This window comes from Zasmidium cellare, assembly GCF_010093935.1.
Source record: "Zasmidium cellare ATCC 36951 unplaced genomic scaffold M409scaffold_5, whole genome shotgun sequence".
Taxonomy (NCBI): Eukaryota; Fungi; Ascomycota; class Dothideomycetes; order Mycosphaerellales; family Mycosphaerellaceae; genus Zasmidium; species Zasmidium cellare.
In genome coordinates, this window is record NW_022986949.1 from 347,958 (window position 1) to 368,030 (window position 20,073).

At 54.9% G+C, this 20,073-nt stretch overlaps 9 protein-coding genes across 9 annotated transcripts; 3 read left to right on the forward strand and 6 right to left on the reverse strand.

The window, feature by feature from the left end:
• Positions 1 to 376: 376 nt before the first annotated feature.
• Positions 377 to 2,182, reverse strand: M409DRAFT_18408 (uncharacterized protein; the record flags this gene model as incomplete). Its single annotated transcript, XM_033804478.1, has 2 exons — positions 377 to 1,984; positions 2,033 to 2,182. The coding sequence occupies 2 exons, from the start codon at positions 2,180 to 2,182 to the stop codon at positions 377 to 379; spliced, it is 1,758 nt and encodes a 585-aa protein (XP_033672184.1).
• A 420-nt stretch (positions 2,183 to 2,602) lies between these two features.
• M409DRAFT_63638 (uncharacterized protein) lies at positions 2,603 to 4,045 on the reverse strand (the record flags this gene model as incomplete). The annotated part of the gene is made up of 1 exon (XM_033815693.1): positions 2,603 to 4,045. The coding sequence occupies one exon, from the start codon at positions 4,043 to 4,045 to the stop codon at positions 2,603 to 2,605; it is 1,443 nt and encodes a 480-aa protein (XP_033672185.1).
• A 241-nt stretch (positions 4,046 to 4,286) lies between these two features.
• M409DRAFT_63639 (uncharacterized protein) lies at positions 4,287 to 6,689 on the reverse strand (the record flags this gene model as incomplete). The annotated part of the gene is made up of 1 exon (XM_033815694.1): positions 4,287 to 6,689. One exon carries the CDS (start codon positions 6,687 to 6,689, stop codon positions 4,287 to 4,289), a length of 2,403 nt encoding a protein of 800 aa, XP_033672186.1.
• Positions 6,690 to 7,270: 581 nt separating this feature from the next.
• Positions 7,271 to 8,587, forward strand: M409DRAFT_50759 (uncharacterized protein; the record flags this gene model as incomplete). The annotated part of the gene is made up of 2 exons (XM_033811623.1): positions 7,271 to 7,367; positions 7,419 to 8,587. 2 exons carry the CDS (start codon positions 7,271 to 7,273, stop codon positions 8,585 to 8,587), a joined length of 1,266 nt encoding a protein of 421 aa, XP_033672187.1.
• A 292-nt stretch (positions 8,588 to 8,879) lies between these two features.
• Positions 8,880 to 10,016, reverse strand: M409DRAFT_50760 (uncharacterized protein; the record flags this gene model as incomplete). Its single annotated transcript, XM_033811624.1, has 1 exon — positions 8,880 to 10,016. The coding sequence occupies one exon, from the start codon at positions 10,014 to 10,016 to the stop codon at positions 8,880 to 8,882; it is 1,137 nt and encodes a 378-aa protein (XP_033672188.1).
• A 580-nt stretch (positions 10,017 to 10,596) lies between these two features.
• On the forward strand, positions 10,597 to 12,204 carry M409DRAFT_18413 (uncharacterized protein; the record flags this gene model as incomplete). Its single annotated transcript, XM_033804479.1, has 3 exons — positions 10,597 to 11,068; positions 11,135 to 11,814; positions 12,100 to 12,204. The coding sequence occupies 3 exons, from the start codon at positions 10,597 to 10,599 to the stop codon at positions 12,202 to 12,204; spliced, it is 1,257 nt and encodes a 418-aa protein (XP_033672189.1).
• Positions 12,205 to 12,802: 598 nt separating this feature from the next.
• Positions 12,803 to 16,503, reverse strand: M409DRAFT_18414 (uncharacterized protein; the record flags this gene model as incomplete). Its single annotated transcript, XM_033804480.1, has 2 exons — positions 12,803 to 16,168; positions 16,237 to 16,503. 2 exons carry the CDS (start codon positions 16,501 to 16,503, stop codon positions 12,803 to 12,805), a joined length of 3,633 nt encoding a protein of 1,210 aa, XP_033672190.1.
• A 303-nt stretch (positions 16,504 to 16,806) lies between these two features.
• M409DRAFT_18415 (uncharacterized protein) lies at positions 16,807 to 17,106 on the forward strand (the record flags this gene model as incomplete). The annotated part of the gene is made up of 2 exons (XM_033804481.1): positions 16,807 to 16,983; positions 17,047 to 17,106. 2 exons carry the CDS (start codon positions 16,807 to 16,809, stop codon positions 17,104 to 17,106), a joined length of 237 nt encoding a protein of 78 aa, XP_033672191.1.
• Positions 17,107 to 17,342: 236 nt separating this feature from the next.
• On the reverse strand, positions 17,343 to 19,785 carry M409DRAFT_18416 (uncharacterized protein; the record flags this gene model as incomplete). The annotated part of the gene is made up of 3 exons (XM_033804482.1): positions 17,343 to 19,132; positions 19,192 to 19,613; positions 19,703 to 19,785. The coding sequence occupies 3 exons, from the start codon at positions 19,783 to 19,785 to the stop codon at positions 17,343 to 17,345; spliced, it is 2,295 nt and encodes a 764-aa protein (XP_033672192.1).
• Positions 19,786 to 20,073: the final 288 nt, after the last annotated feature.

Below are 20,073 nucleotides of genomic sequence, written 5' to 3' on the forward strand. Positions count from 1 at the left end.
GGTCCTTCAGACGCCGATGTCAATTGCCGGTGGGAGGGCGTCGGGATTTGTGAGGGAGGTGAGGCGGATATGTTTCCGCAACTATTGACTTGCTCTTGACGGAATGGTTGTGGTTTTGGCTTTGACGGTTTGGATTTGATTTTCTTCATCATATGGTCTTGAACAGTATACAGACTCCCACTCCCACGCCTCGCAATGTACTCAAACCAACCCGCAAAATCGATCTTTCGCCCAGAGATAGGCCAAAACACATAAATACTAGCCCCCAAACCCGGCCCGATCGTTACCAGGCACGCAATAATATCGCTTTTACAACGCTAAAAAATCAATCCAAACCACATCCCCAACAACCCGTCCGTCTCTCGAGTTAGAATCTTTACACATAGTTCGAAGGATAAAGCACCTCCGGACTCCCCAGAAAGTCCTCCTTCAAAGCCCTCATGCTCACGAACCTGGACAGCAAGTTCGCCGAACCGGCTTTATCGTTCGTTCCCGAGGCTCGTGCTCCACCGAAAGGTTGCTGGCCCACGACGGCGCCGGTGGACTTGCAGTTGAGGTAGAAGTTGCCCGCGGCGTTGCGGAGAGCCTCCTCGGCGAAGCGCAGGACGTTTCGATCTTGCGCGAAGACGGCGCCGGTGAGGGAGTATTCGGTCGTGGTGTCGATGGTCTTGCAGATGTCCGTGAAGGCTTGGTCGGGGTTCTGGGTGTCGTCGTAGACGTAGACGGTCAGGATGGGGCCGAAGAATTCTTGGGACATGTTGGGGTGAGTGGGGGTTTTGGTTTGGTAGATTGTGGGGTGGACGAAGAAGCCCTCGCTGCCGTCGTACTGGCCGCCGACGAGGAGGTCGAGGTCGGAGTCTTTGTTGGAGGCGTCGATGGCTTTGGAGAGCTTGTCGAAGGATTGTTGGTGGATGACGGGGCCGATGAAGTTGTCGAATTGTTCGGGGGAGCCGATTTTTAGTTTTTTGGTCTCTTCGATGAGGAGTGGTTTGGCTTGTTCCCAGAGGCTGGCAGGGAAGTAGGCTCGCGAGGTTGCGGAGCACTTCTGTCCTTGGAATTCGAATGCTCCTCGGATGGTGTTGATGACTGCGTTCTGGACATCGGCGGATCGATGAATCAAGTGGAAGTTCTTACCACCAGTCTCACCAACAATGCGTGGGTAGCTCTGGTATCTGCCTTCAGCAGTGCCGGCACCGATTTGTCCATACAACTGACGGAACACGGCAGTAGATCCGGTGTAGTGGAGGCAGGCGAACTGCTTGTGTGAAAGAACTTCCTTCGTAACCTCAACGGCATCTCCAGGTACGAACTGGATCACGTCCCTCGGCAGACCAGCTTCCAGGAGAATGTTGTATACCAGCCAGTTCGAGGCGATCGCAGAGGGCGAAGGCTTCCAAACAACCACATTGCCCATCAACGCTGGAGCCGCAGGCAGATTGGCCGCAATGGCCGTAAAGTTGAAGGGCGTGATCGCATACACGAATCCCTCCAACGGTCTGTACTCGACTCTGTTCCAGACCCCAGGGCTGTTGTGGACAGGCTGACTGCTGTACACCTCCTCCGCGTACTTGACGTTAAACCGTAGGAAATCCACCGTCTCCGCCGCCGCATCAATCTCCACCTGCCACGCATTCTTGCCCTGCCCCAACATCGTCGCCGCCATAATCTCATATCGATACTTCGTGCTGATCAGATCCGCCGCTTTCAAGAACACCGCCGCTCGATCTGCGAACGGGAGATTCTCCCACGAGCTCTTCGCTTTGAGGGCCGAATCGATGGCGTTCTGGACGTCTTGGGAGGAGGCGTTCGACCACGAGGCTATCGAGTCCTTGTGGGACATTGGCATGGGTTGTTCGGAGATCTTGGAGGTCTTGATCTCCTTGCCGCCGACGACGATGGGGACTTGCAGCGGTGCTTTGCTTCGGAAAGCTTTCACGGCGGCGGAGAGCTTTTCTCGGTCGGCGGAGCCTTTCTCGTAGTGTTTCTACACCTCGTCAGCCTGAAGACTCTATTCACTGGTAAGATATCATACGTTTGGCTCATTGTTAATCGTCGGAATCTGAAAGTTGGCCAAGGTCGAGACGCTCCTCTTCGCAGCCCGTAAGCCAGCTGTTGAGGAAGTACTCGACGCCTTGAGCGAATTTCCAAGCTGCTGGCCATACTGCAAAGTCTTGATAGCCATACTGCTCGAGTTCTCCAACACGTATTCCAAAAGATGAGTCTTCAAACAACGAAGCAAGGAGTGATTGCTCTCGAATGTATGTCAACAGCTCAAGCTTGCTGGTCCGGCTACCTGCGGCACAACACCTCTACCAGCACCCTGGCATAGCTAGCTTGTGGAGAAAAAGCTGCCGACGTCGGCGACTGATCTCTCGTGGTCGACACGCTTGCATGCGGCTCTGCCATTTCGTTCCTTATCGATTGCTTCCAACTGCCCAATGCAGAAAGATAATGCTGGATTTGTCGGTGCACAGCAGAACCTGTACCTTGCAGTCGCGTACGGATACCGACGGCCGGCATCAGAGTCCGAAGTGAGACCTTTTTTTTCAGAGAACCCTTGAGAGATGTCGTGATGGAAGGTTGATTTTCTGATCATGAGCGACTACCGTAGCTCTACCAGCATCGAGGCTGGATCTTCCAGCAACGACTTGACTCGCTCTGCACACCTTGCACATTCCGCGCCGTCTACCACGCGATGGTCGGCACTCCAGCTTAGGACGAGCTCTTCTCTCTTGATCAGCTCGTCGTTCTCGTCGAATGCTGGTACGATCTTGCTTCTGCCCACGCCGACAATGGCTACTTGCGGTTCTGATATCACTGGCGATACTACACCACCTCCGACAGAGCCAATATTGGAGACTGTGAACGTCGCACCGCTGAAATCACCAGGCGCTAGCTTGTTGTTCCGTGCTGCTTGAGAAAGTTGTCGCATCGTCGAAGCAATCTCGGCTATGTTGAGATCTTGCACGTTCTTTACAACGGGTACCAAAAGACCTGAAGGCGTGTCTATCGCTATGCCAAAGTTGTGGCTGCCACGGTAGGTAAGCTCAGGCTTCTTCGGGTCCTTGGTGTCCAGCGAGGCATTGAGGAGGGGATGCCGTGCGAAGGCTATGCTGATGGCCTTCATGATGAAAGCAAGGTGTGTGAGCTTCTCGTCTGGGGAAGCAGCGGCGTTCAGTCTCTTCCGTAGGGCGGTGATCGCTGTCATATCGGGCGAAGAGGTGTATAGGAAGTGTGGGATATTCAAAGACTTGGTCATCGTCTTGAACATCTGGTTTTGTACAGCCGTAAGCGGTACTTTGCGATCTTCTTTGGTAGCGACTGGTGCTTTCGATGTTGGTGTTTGGGGCTTTTGATCCCGTTGTGAAACGTGTCGATGGACATCTTCCTTCAATACTCTACCATCCTTTCCTGTCCCCTTGATATCCGTAATCTCCACGCCATGCTCCTTGACAAGATGTCTCACAGCAGGTGTAGCCAACGAGCCCTTGTCGCCCTTCGATTCCCTCGGCGGAGGTTGTTGGGTCTCCTGCGACTCACTCTTCCCAGACGAAGCCTCACTCTCAGGCGTATGCTCCGCCCCAACCCCCTCAGCCTCGACCTCCACCCTCTGCTCTTCTCGCGCCCCCTCCTCCTTCTTCCCCTCCTCCCCACCACCCCCCAACTTCGCCGCATCCGCCTCACTCAACTCCTGCTGAATATCAATATCCACCAACGGCTTCCCCGTCAACGCCATATCATCCGGCTCATAATACAACTTCTTAATCACCCCATCGAACGGACTCGTAATCTCCACGCTCGCTTTATCCGACTGCACCTCGCACAGCTTGTCGAACTGCTCGACGCGCGCGCCGGGCTGCACGAACCACTGTATGAGCTGGCATTCGGTGATGCCCTCGCCGATGTCTGCGAGGAGGAAGGGTTTTATCACGAAGTGGGTGTGGGAGGCGTGGAATTGCCGGTAGAAGAGGGGTCGCGAGAGGTGCGTTGGTCTGTGTTGTTGGAGACGGATGGCGCGGGAGAGGAAGGATCTGGTGGTACTCATGGTTGGGTTTTGCAACGCGTTGTACGCTGCGGCTAGGGAGAGAATGCTATATTACGGCCCCAGGCGGGCATCCTGAGGATCTTATTGTGCGGAGGAATGGAGTAGAGATGGAGTCGGCTCATCGAAATTGGAGCTTCAATGCTAGACAGAGCCGCGTTTAGCCGTGGGTGCCTGAGGCATGTACAAGTTTCTCGATGCCATTGCTAATGCTCTACAATCATTGTACATAGAAGCAATCCGATCAAGTCCATAGCTTGACGCTTCCATCCGCACCCGCACTGACAAGCCACGCCTCAGTCGGGTGCCATTCGAGATCCAACACTCCCAGATCACTCTTCACCTTGTGCCCTCTCAGAACCTTCAGTGGCACAACTGTAGCATTCTCCAAGCTGTCTCCCACAACCTTCCCGTGGAAGACCTGGACTGTGCCGTCGTCACTTGCGTCGGCAAACAGTGGTAACGTCGGGTGGAACTTGACGCTCCTGATTGCTTTCGAGTGGTATCGGAGCGTCTTGTAGGGCGTGCTCCCAAGGTCAAGATCGTGCCACAAGAGTCGCTTGTCGTAAGATGATATGAGGACATTGCCTCCCATGGGATGCAGAGATATCGATGAGATCCAGCGTGCGCCGGGTTGGAGTTCCTTCTCGAGCTTCTGTTGTTGCAGGTCGTAGACGCGGACTCTCTGTCGTGTTGCAACGAAGAACAGAGGCCGGGAGGGGTGAAAGGTGGCAGTCTGTGCAATACCTTTCAAACGCTTGAATGGATGCTGAGTTTGATGTTTTGAGAGAGTGTGTATCGCCACTGCCGTGGAAGTGGAGCTTGTAGAGGGACAGACTGTGGCAAAATATTCTCCTCGTCGGTGCCATGTGAGTGTCTTCGGCGAAGACTTCAATGTCAGCGTAAGCAGAACACCTTTATCTTGGAGCGAAGTTGAGGGGCGCGACCAGATTGCAGCAGAGGCCTTGTCCTTGCCATCCGCACCCTTGGAAGGGTTTGTAGCGGCATAGCCAAAGCCAGCGTCAAGAATGTCGCGAGTAGCTGTCTGGATGTCTTCATGAACAAGTTCTGACGGAGGAACAATGAAGTAGACAGTCTCTCCACAACACGCGGCGAGAATGCAGGCGCTCGGTCCGGGTCTCCAGGTCACAACGCTGAGAGAGTCTTCTGATGACAGCTTGATCCGCCATTCTTGTCGACCAGTGCCAAACGTCCAGATTCGAATGGTCCCGTCGTCACCTCCTGAAGCAAAGTATTTCGCCGTAGGATCGATCGCGACGCTACGTACTCGGCCTTCATGGCCAAAGTATGTCGTGTCATTCCACGTTGGGAAGGGTTTGAGCTCAGACGGATCGGGGAGCTTGGGGAGAAGCGATTCCGGGTCGATGTTCAGCTTACTACGCCGCACTCGAGGTGCAAGGTACAAGTCCAAACATCTTTCGAACTTTTCCTTGACGAACCCAGCGTATCCAGGCACTTTGCGCAATGCTGCATGGTCTTGGGGTAAGAAGTCACGCTCCCGGTCCTCTTCGTCCTGGTTCTCCCACTCTTCTCGCTCGTGCTTGTCAGGCAGATACTCTGGAGGGGGATGATAACTCTCTTCGTAGCCAGGCGGAGGCAATTTGGGAGCCGGGATGTTCATAGGATGATCGGGCCGGGGTGCTTCGTTTGACCAAATGTCGTAGCGTGCGAACTCCTGCTCTGCTTCTTCTCGTTCCCGCTCTTCCTCACTTGGGTCTTTGAAGGGCTTGATGCGGCCGTCCTTGATGGCCTTGACCATCTTCATGACCCGCTTGTGCTCATGCATGGATGGAACAAATCTCCGCTTTGGTTCTGGGGCAGCAGATAAGGGCATGACCTCTTCCTTCCCTGGGCCAGTGAACCACTCGACCATATCTGGATATGGATCATATCCTTCTCCTGGAGCCTCACTTCGCGTCAATTTCTTGAGCGTCTCGAGCTCCTCTCTGTTCAACACCATTGGCCTGCCGGTCTCTGGGTCTGTTAAGCCAGTCCATCCTTCGGGTATTTCGATACTGTCCAACAATGAATCCAGTGCCTCGCCCTTGGCTGGTCTCGCGATCCGTCGGCCGTTGATGTCGTAGCCAATGTGGGGGTATGCGTCGTAGTATGAGAGAGGAATGTTGCCGATGGTGTTCGCTGTGACCTGAGCATCCGAGTCGTCTGAATCGTACGCCGGGTCAATTTCGCCATAGACGTATCGATCGTTTCCGTTGGCATCTTTTTCTACCCGGTAGTTGGTCTTCTCGGCTCCCTCCTCCAGCGGCTTCATAGGCGTCACTGGAGACAGTGTACTGACATCCACCCCGGTGTCACTGCCCATGAGCTTTTGAGGTGGAGTTTTGCGCCCGTTCGTCTTGAGATCCCGTACCTGCTGTCGGACATCTTCCTCATCCTCTGAAGAGGGTATCTCATCGCTGCCCAGCTCTTCTTCGTCATCTTCTTCATCAGCCTCTTCGTCGAACTCATCGTCCTCAAGCTCGTCTTCGCTGTCTCCCTCACTGCTTTCGCCTTCATCGAACGCGCCGTTCAGCTCCACATCTCCAAGCAATTCTTCTTCGCTCTCCTCTGCTGGTCTTGGAACCTCGACGACCTTTCGCTTCTGTCCAGCTCGTTGCGCCGCCATTTTCCGCCAATGGTTGTGCTGTGATGAAGTTCCGATGGGCCAAGCAGTGTTCTTCCAAAATTCTCGACTAACTTTCAGCTAGCTTGGACAGGGATCCGAATCCTGCAGCTCAAACCACACCTCCGAAGTGGAGCATTCCTTCGAGAATCCTTCTGCCCTCGCAAGCACACGGAATCCAGCTCAGATGCACGCTGAGGCTGAAAGTGACTGCGATGGGGTTCCAAATTTGCAGCACTCTGTTGAGTTTGGCGACTGGAGGTGGAAGAGCTTGAGAGAACCGAAGCGCTGAATCAGCAGCTCTGCGTCACGGCAGTCTTGGAGCCGTGCAGCTTCAGCTCCTTTGCACACCTCCCTCCTCCAGAGCTGACCACACCGTCCGCGCTCTGGTCGGCGATGCCACTAATAAGACTAGCCACCATCGAGTAGCCGTCTCACTGCAGGCAGATCAGGTAGCAGGTAGCTTCGACTCTCTGATATATCTTTCGGAGACATTCCACCCCGTCTGCCCTCGCATCTCTGCTCTATTCCATAGCAATTGTGTCCGACCCTTCACGAGCTTGCGCAGGGCGACATTGCTAGCCATGGCTCTGGAAACTGATCCCGCAGCCGCCACGCAGGCACACGTATCTTCGGACACAGCATCGCAGGGCAAGCTACGCGCTGCCTGTGACGAGTGCAGTATGTTGTATCATCCCATGTTGTGTTCGCATGACTGACATGGATATTTAGGGACCAAGAAGCTCAAATGTACTGGCGAACGGCCCAACTGCTCAAGATGCGTGCGAGAGAACATCAATTGCATCTACTCCCCACAGAAACAAATGGGCAGGCCCAAAAAGCGCGCGCGAACCGACAGAGATTCCTCGCCCACACAGAACTTCAGCGATGCCGCGATATGGGATCCGTCTCTACACACAGACGGCGGATATGACATGGCTCCCTTTGAGTCTGCCTTCACACCAGGTGGCAGTCTACAGCCTTGGCTAAAGGATGCCGGGGATTGGGGACGTGACTTTTCAATGCCAGAAGGCGGACACAGACACGGCAGCGAGAACGGCATACCAGCTTTGACACCGGACAACAGCTCCAGCAGTAGTCCCCCGTTGCTCAATCTTCCGCCGGAGTTGCAGTCGAGCCACGCCAGCAGCATGACCCATGGCCATTCTCACGGTGGCAGCACTCAACTCCTCCTGGACCCAGCGCTCGGCGGCAACAGTAGTCTCGGCATGCCAATGGGTCTCATGCCCAACTGCGCCTGCCTTTCAACCATGTACCTGACCCTGAACACCCTCCAATCAATGGACAACGCCTTCGCCTTCCCCTTCGCCCTCCACCCCCTCCGCGAAGCCATGCAAACCGCCTCCGAAATCCTCTCCTGCGAAGAATGCCCCAAACGCTTCATCACCGCCATCCAAAACACCCAACTCCTCGGCACGCTCCTCATGTCCATCGCCGAGCGCTACTCCAAAGTCCTCGAACACATCACCGCCGAATCCCTCCGCGCCAGCCTCGCGGGCGAAGAGAAGAAATTCCGCCTCCAAGACCTCAACACCTCCACCTCCCACCTCCACGCGGGCGGCCTCGGCTGCGTCGCCGCCTTCAGCATCAACCTCTCCCCGGAAGAATGGCGCTCCATGTGCAAGAAAGTCGTCCGCGCCGAAGTCCACGGCCCCAGCGAAGGCAACGATTGCTGTTGTTACTTCTCCGGTGTGATCCAGCAGATGGAGGATCGGCAGGAACAGTGGCATAAGAAGCCTGCGCCGATTGATTTTCCGGTCGATGCGAAGACGGGGAAGTTGTTGGGTGGGCCGAGGAGCGAGATGAAGAGGGAGGATCATCTTTGTTTGAAGTTGCCCGAGTATGCGAAGAAGTTGGTGCAGGGGTTGGATTGGAGTTGAATGGGGGATGGAATGAGATGAGATGTGATGATGATGAATGATTTTGATGAGCTTGACGAGTTGGGTCGAATAGATGATGAGTACTCGACTCTGGGTCGGTTTTTTTTATTTTTATTTGGTTTTTAAGTTTTTCCTTGCTCGGTGCAGTGAACCACGAGCCCACGATTCTACCTTTATGACGACGCCTTTGTAAGTCACTACCTGGCAGACTCTTTGCTCAAGGCTCGTCTCGGCGAATACTACACTCCTATGCTTTGGTAGGCTCAAGACAGATGCTTTGCTTGCGCTGCTTTCACCCCTTTCTGAACTTGTTCAAGGCAGCCTGGATCCCCTCGCTAAGGGGATCGTCCGCTGGCTTGCGTTTCTTTGGGACTTCTGTGGTTGTGCTCGTGGAGACTTTGGAGGAAGTAGCTGGTTTGGGGTTGCTCTCGGCATCCAAGGCTGCTGCCAGCGCTTCTTGGTCTGAGCTATCGGCCGCGACATCGACTTGTTCTGCGAGTCGAGAGGTTGGTCGACGGTCGGCGTCTGCGCCGCCTGTTTGTGGTCGGCTTGGTAGTTGGTTGTCATCTGCTGCGGGAGTTTCGACTGCTGGAGAGCCGCTTTCCGCTCTCGACGCATCCCTTGACAGGGTCGGCGCTCTGGATACAGGCTGACTCGCAACCATGTTCTCTAGGTTGAGACCCCTCTTCGCCGCTCTCTGCACTCTGAAGGGCTCCCTTACAGTATTACACCATGCCTGCACCTTCTTCTCTCCCCAACCCGCAATCGTCGCAACTTCCTCATGTCGGGCATTCACCGCGGTTCTCAAAGTCCCAAACTGCGATACCAGACTCACAGCATCCGTCTTGTTGATCGCCCTCGGCGTAGTGACGAAGTCGACCAATCGATCGCTATACGCAGTGCTCTGATGCTGCTTGATACTCGTCGGCGCCGCATTCTCATACGTCTTGAACAACTCCAGATACCGCGCCCCTTCCGCCGCGGACCAACACAACACAATCGTGACATTGTTGATCACGCTCGTCTTGCTCAACTCCTTCAAGCTCTCCTCGTGATTGTCGATGTCGACCATACATAGGACGATTCGGAGGTTGTACTTCCCCTGCAGGTTCTTGATGCGCGTGTAGATGTACTCCGGGTGGAGTCGATGATACTTGAGGCTGAGGAAGAGGGCGCAGGTTGTCACGCCTACGACGTAGTCGGCGGGTATGTCGGAGTATTCCCATGGCATCGATTTGATCTTGTCGAGTACCGGGTTGCCTTTCTGACGGGGAGAGACAAGGATTGACGCGGGTCCTGTCCGACGGGGGAGGGCTTGTGGTTTTGGCTGGACGACGCCTGTTTTTGAGGTCGAAGATGCTCCATTCTGGCGGTCTAGATTTGGCTGGTTTTGAGGACCAGATGACTGTTGTCCATTTTGTTTTGACATTGCTGGTTTCTGGAGTGTTGATGTGGCGCGAGATAGGTATGAGCCTCCGCCAGGGCCGTCGTCTTCAATCTCGTCCGCCATCGTAGTTTGAGAGATTACATGTCGGCCGACGACCGTGATCTGAGCTGGCCGCCTTCATATGGTTGTTTCCGTTGATCTCGTGTCTGCATCTGGATGCGTCGACGTCTCGGGCGTCGGCGCCTGACTCAAAAGAGTTTCACGCTCGCTTGCGGCGCGCTAAAAGACAGGGATGAGGGCGCGGCGCCGATCCGCCTCGCGGTGGCCCGCTCCTGCTGCAACTCTCGACTTCGCTGCTGTCTCTGACCTCACCCAAGGCCTCGTCGTCGCCAGAGCGCCGCACCGCAACCAACCCCCAACCCTCCGCCGTCCGACGCCTCGCCGCCCATTGGACGTCGCTACATGCCGACTGCATCGCACACGCCGCCGTGAAGCGCTGCGCGCCGCCGCCGATCGCTCTGCCGGCACAGTGGCCCGCCCGACGACGACCCAGTCAACCACCCATCTTTACCCCCAGCATCTCTCACACGACACGCAACGCCCTACGAAGCGACCACACCAAATGTCCGCCAGTGACGGGGAACGCTCGCCCAAACGCCAGCGACTCGAATCGTATTCACCAGCCAGCCCACCTTTGAACCCCGACACAAAGGCCTTTATTCCCCCCAACACGCCTCCCCCCAGCGTCCGCATGTCTCCGTCATGGCAGGCACAGTCTTCTCAAAATCACCATCAAGGCAATAGTAGCACTTTTCCAACACCGCCGAGCACGTCTGGATTCCACGGTCACGCAACTGGACGAGGCGCAGGAAGCGACGCAGGAGGAGACAGTGGTCGGCAGACGCCTGTGACGGACGCAGGCGGCGAAGTGCGCAAAGACAGCGACGGTGATATGGAGATGGCGGATCGACAGGATGGTGGCGATGGAGATGCAGAGCACAGAAGAACGAACCACGAGCGGCAACGGAACGCCGATGCTGCGTCGTCATCATCGCTCTCAGTTGTGCAGCCACTGCACAAGCTCTCCACAACTCGTAAGTATCGCCTTTGTACGGCGTGTGACGGTGCTGTGCCTTGCTAAATACTCTGAACACTTGCAGCCATCCCTCAAGTTCTTCCGCATCCTTCACTGGATCTTATTCAGCTCTACAGTCTTCAGCGTATTCAAGCCTCAGTGGCACGGCGTGACCCTCGGACTGGCGAGAAGATTAACAAGCTGCGCAAGTCGTACGAGAATAAGGTCAAAGCCCTAGGCTTGGAAGGTCGAAATAAAGCCACCCAGAATTCGAATGAATTGCAAGGACTGCTCGACCCAGGATGGAACTTTGAGCATGAACCAGGCGTGACTTACTGGCAGGCAAAGGTGCGCGACAGCAACATGCAACTTGGAAACAAGGACGCGGAGGATGAAATATTTTCGAAACTGAGCGCTGCATTCGACCTTCACCCGGGACGACTCCCACCAAAGGAGCACAAAGAGTATCAGAGCATGCTCGGCCTGGACGATCCTGCTGCTGGCGTGAAGCCGGCTATGAACAAAGCTCCCAACGGACCGGTAAGTGCAATGGCGAAGACAGCACCCGCAGCTCAAATCCGCAATTCTGCGCCCGCATCTCCTGGCAACATGGCTGGACGACCAGATCGGGCGAACAAGAAGCGACGCTACGATGACTCGAGCTTTGTCGGATACCAGGAGGGGTATGAGGACGATGGCTACAGTACTGGTGGAATGGATGACACGGGCAGGCGTGGCAGCAATGCCAAGCGCCAGAAGCGCAAGGTCAGTGTCAAAGCCCCCGGCTTCTTCACCGACGAGTAGCAGATGCAGACGGGTGTTGCCGAGCTGTAGGAGGCCAGTTGATTTGGAGATGCGAGGGCATGCACAGGGTCATCAGGTTAGCGACCGACTTCTAGTCAACATCGCAAATCTTGATAGCTCTTGCATGAGTCTCTAGATCTTCGAATAACATTGACTCCGACGACTTGGCGACCTATCATGCACTGTGCTCTAGGAGCCCCGTGCCTGACATGGCCCTCTGACGTGACATTCACTAACGATTCACAGGACTTCCCCTCTACCTCCGCAACCGCTCAACAATCCGCCCGCAACTCGCCATCGACATTCTCGAACGGCACCCAGAACGGTATGGTCGGAGTTCGCAGTTCGTAAAGACGCTTCCTGCGCAAAAATCGGTCAACTCAATGCCCGCCCCCGAGGAGCGGCCAACTCGTTTCAAAAAATCGCGCTGGGAGTAATGAGGAGTTTCAAATTGTTTAAACGGAGCGGGTCATCGTGGAGGTTTTTTTTCGGAATCGTTCAATACCCAATTTGCTGTTTTTTTTTTGGGCGGACGGACGCTACTACTACTAAAAAGAACCTAAGATGGATGAGAGAAAGGAAGAAAGGGAGCAAGACTTTTGATGAAGTTTGTGTTTTTCGATGAAGCGTTTTCACGGCGCTACATGGGCATTGCGAAGGCGCTCGAGGGAGAACAGGCGGCGTCTTCCTTCGGAATGAATGATTGTTGCGAGAGTGGTTTGTCAAGTGCGTGAAGAAAAGCACTTGAACTGCCTTTGAAGTACCTACCTATATCTTACGTACAGAAGATGAAAATGAAAAGAATGATGCGAAAAGAAAAGAAACTTGAGCAACGTTTGAACATGACGAATGGAATAACGATACGAGTGAACTGTCATCGTTTTTCGCACATGCCACCTTATATACGTCCCTCTCTACCTCATGCCATCCACCCTATCTCTATTCGAATCTATCCCCCAAACCGCACCTGCACCTCCCTCGTCCCGGAATCAACCCTCACCCGCTCCCCACCAGGATGCACCCTCAAATTCTTCTGATAATACGAATCCACCACCTGCAGATTGACATTCTTCCAGACACCCTCTTTGCCTTCCCTTTCCCTCTCCCCATCAAAATCTTCATGCAAAAAGAGATTGTAATCCACCCGGTGCCGACTCAGGGGGGCTATGGAGAGGGTGCGGTATTTGGGCCCGCTGAAGGCGTACTCGGAGGAGGCTTCCATGGTGAGGGCGAAGGTTAGGAAGTGCGTGGAGGGGTTTTCGAGGTGGTAGGTGAGGGCGAGGGTGGAGGAGGAGGGGACGGTGTCTTGAGGGTTGGTGGTGCAGAGGACGCGGGGTTCGGAGGTGGGGATTGTGAGGCGGGGGATGGGGATGGTTGTTTTTGAGGTTGTTGAGGGTGAAGAGGGTTGGGACCAGGCTACGTGGAGCGAGAGGTCGAGGTAGCTGGGGCGGCGGTCGTCAAGGGAGTGTTTTGTTGTCGTGAGGGCGAAGGTTGGCGTTATGCTGTTGTTGGCTGGGAGGGGTTGTTGGGAGGTCGTGGATGGGTTGGGGATGCTGCAGGTTGCGTCGCCTTGGACGCTGTGGAGGACTAGCTCGGCTCTTTCGACGGTGAGATTGTCGTTGACCAGGCTGATGATTTGAGCCCCGAGTTTCCATTGTTGTGGGATCCCGACTGCTAACTCCTGGCTGCCATTGATGGTGCGGGCGTTGAAGTAGCTGGGCCATTCCTCCTGGTGTAGCCTTGGGATAAACGTGAACTTCGCGTCGAATGGCATGACGAAGGGTAACTCCACGCTGACTGTCTTCGCCAACGGTGTGCTCGGATCAGACAGTAGAGTATACCTCAGATCAAGTGTGAGAGTAAAGCTCACTGCCTCAGGAGGCCCCTGAATCGTCAAGTCCGCGGTCTGCGTAGCGTCTGCATCCATGTCCGTAAACGTACGAACTGGTTCCTCGTCATCTGCGTCTGCCCATTTGAAGGTCGTCGTCTCCCCTGCTTGGCCGATGACCTTCGGTGCGATGGTTGCATGAACAGCTTCCGTTTCCTCGTTGACAAGCTCGACCGAGAGCCGAACTTGCTCGTCGGTGAAGTACTGTTTCCTCAAGCCGTGAATATGTACCTGCATCTTCGGGGGCTTGGGCAGCACATTGATGGATTTGGCATCCATGTGTGCAAGCTGCACGCTTTTCACTTCGCCGCTTTTCTTCACGTACCAGCGTGGGCTTGGTTGGATTGCGTCCTGATCGAACTGGTGCGTCAATTTGAACTTTGAGGCTTCGATCAAGAGCTTGGCTTCGCTGATAGACAAGACCTGAGCCTCACGAAGATTTAGGAAAAGATTGAGAATCTTCCTTTGCGATGGTTGAAAGGTAAGGTCTGCTGTTGTTTCCAGTGACCCGTCATCAAGCTCTTTTGGTTGAGGCACTTCCACAAATTCCTGGGGACCGCTGTTCGCTTCATGTCGTATCCTGACGATCTTGCCGCCAACCATGAATTCCAGATTCGAGATTTTAACCGGTTTCGATGCCTTGCTTGTCTCATATGCCAGAATAAGCTGGCATTCCATCGGCTCCCCTACGTGGCTTTCAAGATCTTTCCAGGCGAACGATATCGAGATTGGACTTAGCCTGTTCTTGTCGCTGATATTTAGTTCAATGTCTTGTTCAAGATCCCAGGTGTCAAGACACTGCCCAATATCCAAGACGCTCTCAGGCATGTCCACGGGTGCTACGCTGAGCAACTCCCATGTCAAAGCAGGAATAAGTCTTGCATTCTCCGGAGTCTGTTGTTTCCTGGCGCACTCAGAAAGCAATTGCAGTAGACTTCTAAATGGGGTGAGCCATTCGTCTTCTCGCCATGTTGACTCCTCCCAGAGGCGTGTGAGGACCTTCAAAGCATCTGAATGTCGTCCGGATCGTACTAGGTCATCTGCGAGGTCTAGTCGTGTTTGCTCGCTCATTCGCATCTGTCGTCTAGCTTCGAATTCCTCGGCTGCCTGAATACACGCTTTCCCCAGCTCATTGGCATGATCATATGCTGGCTCTCCGGCTAAGGGCATCTCCTCGTGGGGATCCAGCGCAAGGTACGAATCGTAATTCTTCGACCGGCTCGCAACCATCGAAGCTGGTGATTGTCCCGGTGGGATTCGATCTTCCTCAGGAATGGCAATCGCTCTCTCCCATCTCGCTCTTATCCCTCTTGCTGTAAGTCGTAACCAGTATCCAGAATGATGTAGGAAATTGAAAGGCGGCAGTCGATCTATGGGCCTTTCTGGCATCGAGTATACCTGCTGAATGGGTTCATCTGCTTCAGCTCTCCGCAGTGCAGGCACGTCAGCCATCTGTATCAGTTGACTCATGGCCTGCGCCCAGCGTGCTTCCCATGCCTCCCAGCTATACGTTTCGCTGCCTTTCCCTCTTCGGTCAATCAGGTCTCTCATCCTGAGCTTGTAGTTGGTCCAGCTCTGCGCAGCCCCAGTGGTTTGACCATGCCAGAGCTGACATCTAATGACTCTCATCGCCGCTGCGTCGCATAGTAATCGTGCCTCGTTGAATCTTGGACTCCAGCTGTGTGTCGTTTCCAGCACGCCACCTTCAGAAGAGAAAAGCTCCTCGATCGCCGCTGAATAGTGCCTTTCTGCGACGTCCATTTCTTGACGAAACTCTGCAAAGACGGCCTGTTTGATCTCATACCGAACATTCCAGCCTGAGGTTGACGTACTCTGCGATGCACCGCCCACAGGTGAGTTCACTTGCGGAGGTGGTCCTCCTCGAGCCTTCTTCCGTCGAGCGTGCTTTGTCAAGTCACGATAATACTCCACGCAAAGTGGCTGCAATGCCGCCATCAGCGTCTGTACGTAAGTAGCGATTTCCGCCTGAGACGACATCGGCGGCACGAAGAAAAGCCCAGTCTTCGGATCCAGAGTCGTAGCGCGCCGTATACTCGCAAGTCGATCTTCCAACTCTGGCGCGTGCAAAATACTCGAATCCGAGATGAGTACAGCAGCAAAGCGAGTCTTGAATCCTGATCTCGAGAGCGCATTTCGAGTCGCGTTGATATCAGACTTGATCTGCTCGTCCTGCGTAGCGCCTTCTCCGGCATTGAGATTGAAAAAGGCCAGGAAGATCGCCGGAACCTGCTCCTGGTGCTTCGAAAACCACAAAGGCGTCATGACACCATCTGGAAAGACCGGCGATCCAGGCGAAAGAGGCGAGAGAGGAGAATGTAACTCCTTATTACGAGGAGGCGGACTCCCTCCACCATCTGTCGCAGGCTGAGGCAACGGAGCGGCTTTCCTGGCTGGTAGAGTATATGACTTTGTAAAAGGAAAAACCTAAATCAGCCTCTCAAACTTTCTGGAAAGATAAATCTGACCGTACCTACCCTCCCGATAGTCTTCATCCTGTAGCGAATCGTCCCACTCGGTCCAGGCAGACTCGCCGCGTTCCACGCCCGGTCAGATCCATCGAGGGCGAGGAACTCTTGCAGAAGTCTTCCATTTTCACATTCTGAAGATTCAGTGATGATCCGCGCTCCAGATTCCTGGCGAGGTAATTGGGAAGCTCCTCCAGATGATTCGTGTTCTCCAAATCCAGATAGGAGTACGAGCGGGAGGTTGTGCTCGGTGTACTGGAACGGGTAGGCCTCCATGGCCGGTGACGAGAGGCGTGCGGTTTCAATATGCCATCGTTTCATCTCGGTAGTGTTCTCGATTTGTCTCGGGCGATAGGTTGCGAGTCCAGGAGGTTTTGAAGACGATGTCGTGTGAGACGTGAGGTCCATGAAATGTGGCTTGTGCCCGGCGGAAAGTGGTGGGACGTGGCTGGAACGCGACTTCACCTCTTCAAAACAGCGAGCATCTCTTGCCTCGACATTCCATCTACAACCAAACGAGAGCAGCCAGAACGACTCGAGGACGAGAGCTTCTTCCGCCCAGCGAAACAAACCACCACAATGCCCCCAGCCCCAAGCAATCCCACCGCCACAGGCGAAGACAAACGCCGCGCCGCCCGCGAAACAATCGACATCCTCTTCTCCATCTCCTCGCTCCTCAACACGCAGCTAGACCGCCAATCGCTCTCCTACTGCGTCTCATTAATCGAGAATGGCGTCAATCCCGAAGCGCTCGCGGTAAGTCTCTTTGTCTGAAATGTTGGGAGTGGGAAAGGGGCTAATTGAGATGGCGGTGCGCAGAACGCGATTAAGGAGCTGCGCGCGCAGAATGAGAGGATGGGGGTTGCGCGGGCGCAGTGAGGAGGGGTGGGTTTGCGGCTTTGTTTATTTTACTGAGTGGGTCTGGTGGGTTCGAGGTTGAGACTTCATGGCGGCGGCGTTATGGCTGGCGGCGGGACTGTTTTGTCACATGCACGATACCCATGGGAAGGAAATGATCACGAATAGTACAGGAATCGGATCAATGTTTCATACGCCTACAATCGAGCATGGCTTCGCTCGCTGTACAAGCTGCCGAATTGAACCTGGCAGATGATCTAATCCGGGCCCTCCTCGTCATCGCCACCGACACCCAAACTACCCGTGGCTTCAGTGACTTCATGGACGCCATTCGTACCAGGCTTTCTCTTCCCGGCAGGCCGCTTCTTCTTCTTGCCACCCATGGAAAGCGGACTCTCCTTGATCCATCTCGCAATGGCTTCCGCGCGATCTGTCGAGATGGGGTACTCCTTGCCGTTTTCGTCTTGAGCCCACCGCTTGGGCGGTGGCGGCGCTGCCTCTCCATTGGGACTCGAAACTGGCGAGTCGGAATTGGAAGTAGTGTTGCTATCCTTGTCCTTAAGTGGTCCCGAGATGCCTTGCTCGTCCTCCATGGCGCGGCGTTCGCGAGCACGCACGGCTTTCTGGAAAGAATCCTCGTCCACGACTCGATCGTCAGAGAGGGCGTCAATGATCGACTCCTGCTTGATCCGCTCGCGCTTCTGTTCAGGCGTCTCCTCTTTGCACTCACGTCGCTTCGTCAATGCGCCACTGCCGCTGTCCTTCGCCCACCCTCCTGCGGCATCTGGTAGAGGCGCTGGTGCACAGAGCTTCTGCCATGGAATGGAAAGACCGAGCCAGTTGTTGGCACGACGTAGCACCTCAATCCAGTCTGCTCGGGCCGGGCTTCTAGCCGCTTGGAAGATGGGGTAGCCGTCCGCGATTCGTGCCAAGCGTGCAGCGTTGTGAGCATGGCGAAGGAGTTCCGTCGGTGAGGTCTGCACTAAGGCATGTGCCAGCAACAGCGAGTGTAGCGCATCCGTCAACAGAGGATGATACGTCACAGCCTCCCGACTTCCAAACGCCTCGTGAATCGTCTCGTTGTTTCGCATCGCCTCTTCAGTTTCGGAGCTTGGAAAAACCGGCAGGTCTGAAGGAGGCTTCTCCGCGAACAAGGCACTCGCAGGATGGATCTTGGGTGAAGGAAATCGAGGCCAGCCGTCTTCGCCTCGCTCGAAGGGATCTGACTTGGGCTTCTGGTACTTCTGGAGCGCGGACGCGGAGTTGTTCGCTTCCTTCTCGTCTCCACTGCTGTTGGTGATCTCTTCGCCGTCGCCATCCAATTCAATGACTCGCTTCTTGTCGTCTCCGTTCATGGCGATAGTCCGGTTCTTGGGCATCGGTGTCTGAGTCTTGTTACCATTGGCAAGATCATACACTCTGCGCATGATCTCGTTGGTAATCTCGAACGGAAGTCCAGGAGTGTAGTCGAAGTGTGAGATGAAAGCCGTGTAGTCCTTCAAAGCTCTTTTCGCATATCCCTTCACCTTCTTCCTAGCCTCCAGCCGTACAGCCTGCGCTTTCGCATCCACGCCATTCGTCTCGCCCTTTTCCTGTGCCGCCTGGTATTCTTTGAGCCCATCTAGCGCAGTGTGTACGCTTTGACAGGCCATTGTGAGGTACACTCCCGCGCGGTTGAAAAGCAACTGCATTTCCAAGCTCCTGGGTTGATCCTCTTCTTTCAGCTGAGGTACTGATCTCCAATCCTTGTATCCCTTCTGCCACGCCTCTTGCTCTTCCTTCATCTTGCTAGCCAGCTCCAATTGTTGCTGATTGGGCTTATGCGCGCGCTTCGTCTCTTCCACGATTCGAAGAGCCAGTGTGAGGTCGATCGCAGCTCCTTCCCATTGGTGTTTGAAGATCTGAACGAGCGCTCGAGTCCGTAAAGGCGCAGCCTGGTGCTCTGTCGGAAGTGCCGTAATGATCTCGTTCAGAGGTTCGAGAGGGGTATACTGCTCCATTGCCCTGGACGGGATCTTTTCGTGGAAGAAATGCACGTACTTGGCATCTGGCGTACTTTGTCAGCTCTTGTGTCCCTCCCTTCACCCCAAGTATCACTCTACCAACCAGTGCTATTCGGCTCCCGCTTGAGCACATGCTGCGCAACATCCTCAACCGTGCTCGTCGCCTGCATAGTCGCAACACTCGCCGCAACCTCATCCAATGTGAATGCCTTGCTCAGTAACTTGACTGCCTTCTGCCGAATCTTGAATATCCGCTCTTTACTCAATTGGCTTCCAGGTCCCCCTCCCGCCCCAAAGTAGTCCATGCGCCCACTCATAGCGGTATTGCTGATCCCCGTCGAAGCTCGCACCGAGTCCTGCGCAGCCTCGTCCACCGCCTTTCTAATCTTCACGACATCGTAGAAAACCGCGGGATCAACCAGGCGCGGGGCGGGCATCGTATAGTTCTGGTGCGCGAGGGAATCGAGGATCTCGGGAGGGAGTTGGAGCCATGGTCCATGGAAGCTCGAGATATACCGCCAATGCCTGCGCGCAAGTCAATCGCGATGCTTGCCATGCGCACGCGACGCTGGAATTCGAGGGCGAGAAGTGTACGGAACGGGCGACATACGTACTTGTTCCTGCAGATGATTAGACTCGAGCCCGCGGGGGCAGCGTCTGGTTGCGCCGGCTCCTTGCTGCCTTTCTTCTTGGCCATGTTAGCGGGCGCTCGAAGAGGAAGGAGTGGGCATCAAGCGGCGGTCGCAATGGCGGTGGGCGGCGGGTAGGATATGGCAGGTTGGCGAGACAATGGCGGGCGTGTATTGAGATTTCTCAAGAGAGGAAAGCGGCTTTGTCTCACAATGCGGCGGCGCACAGACGCGGACGAGGTGGGGCGAAAGCTTAAAGATTCACTTACATTTAGCCGCTAAACAAAGCAACGTCATCCAGTCGGCTACCTGGTACATGTACCTTAGACCTGCAGACAAACATCCACAGTCTCAAA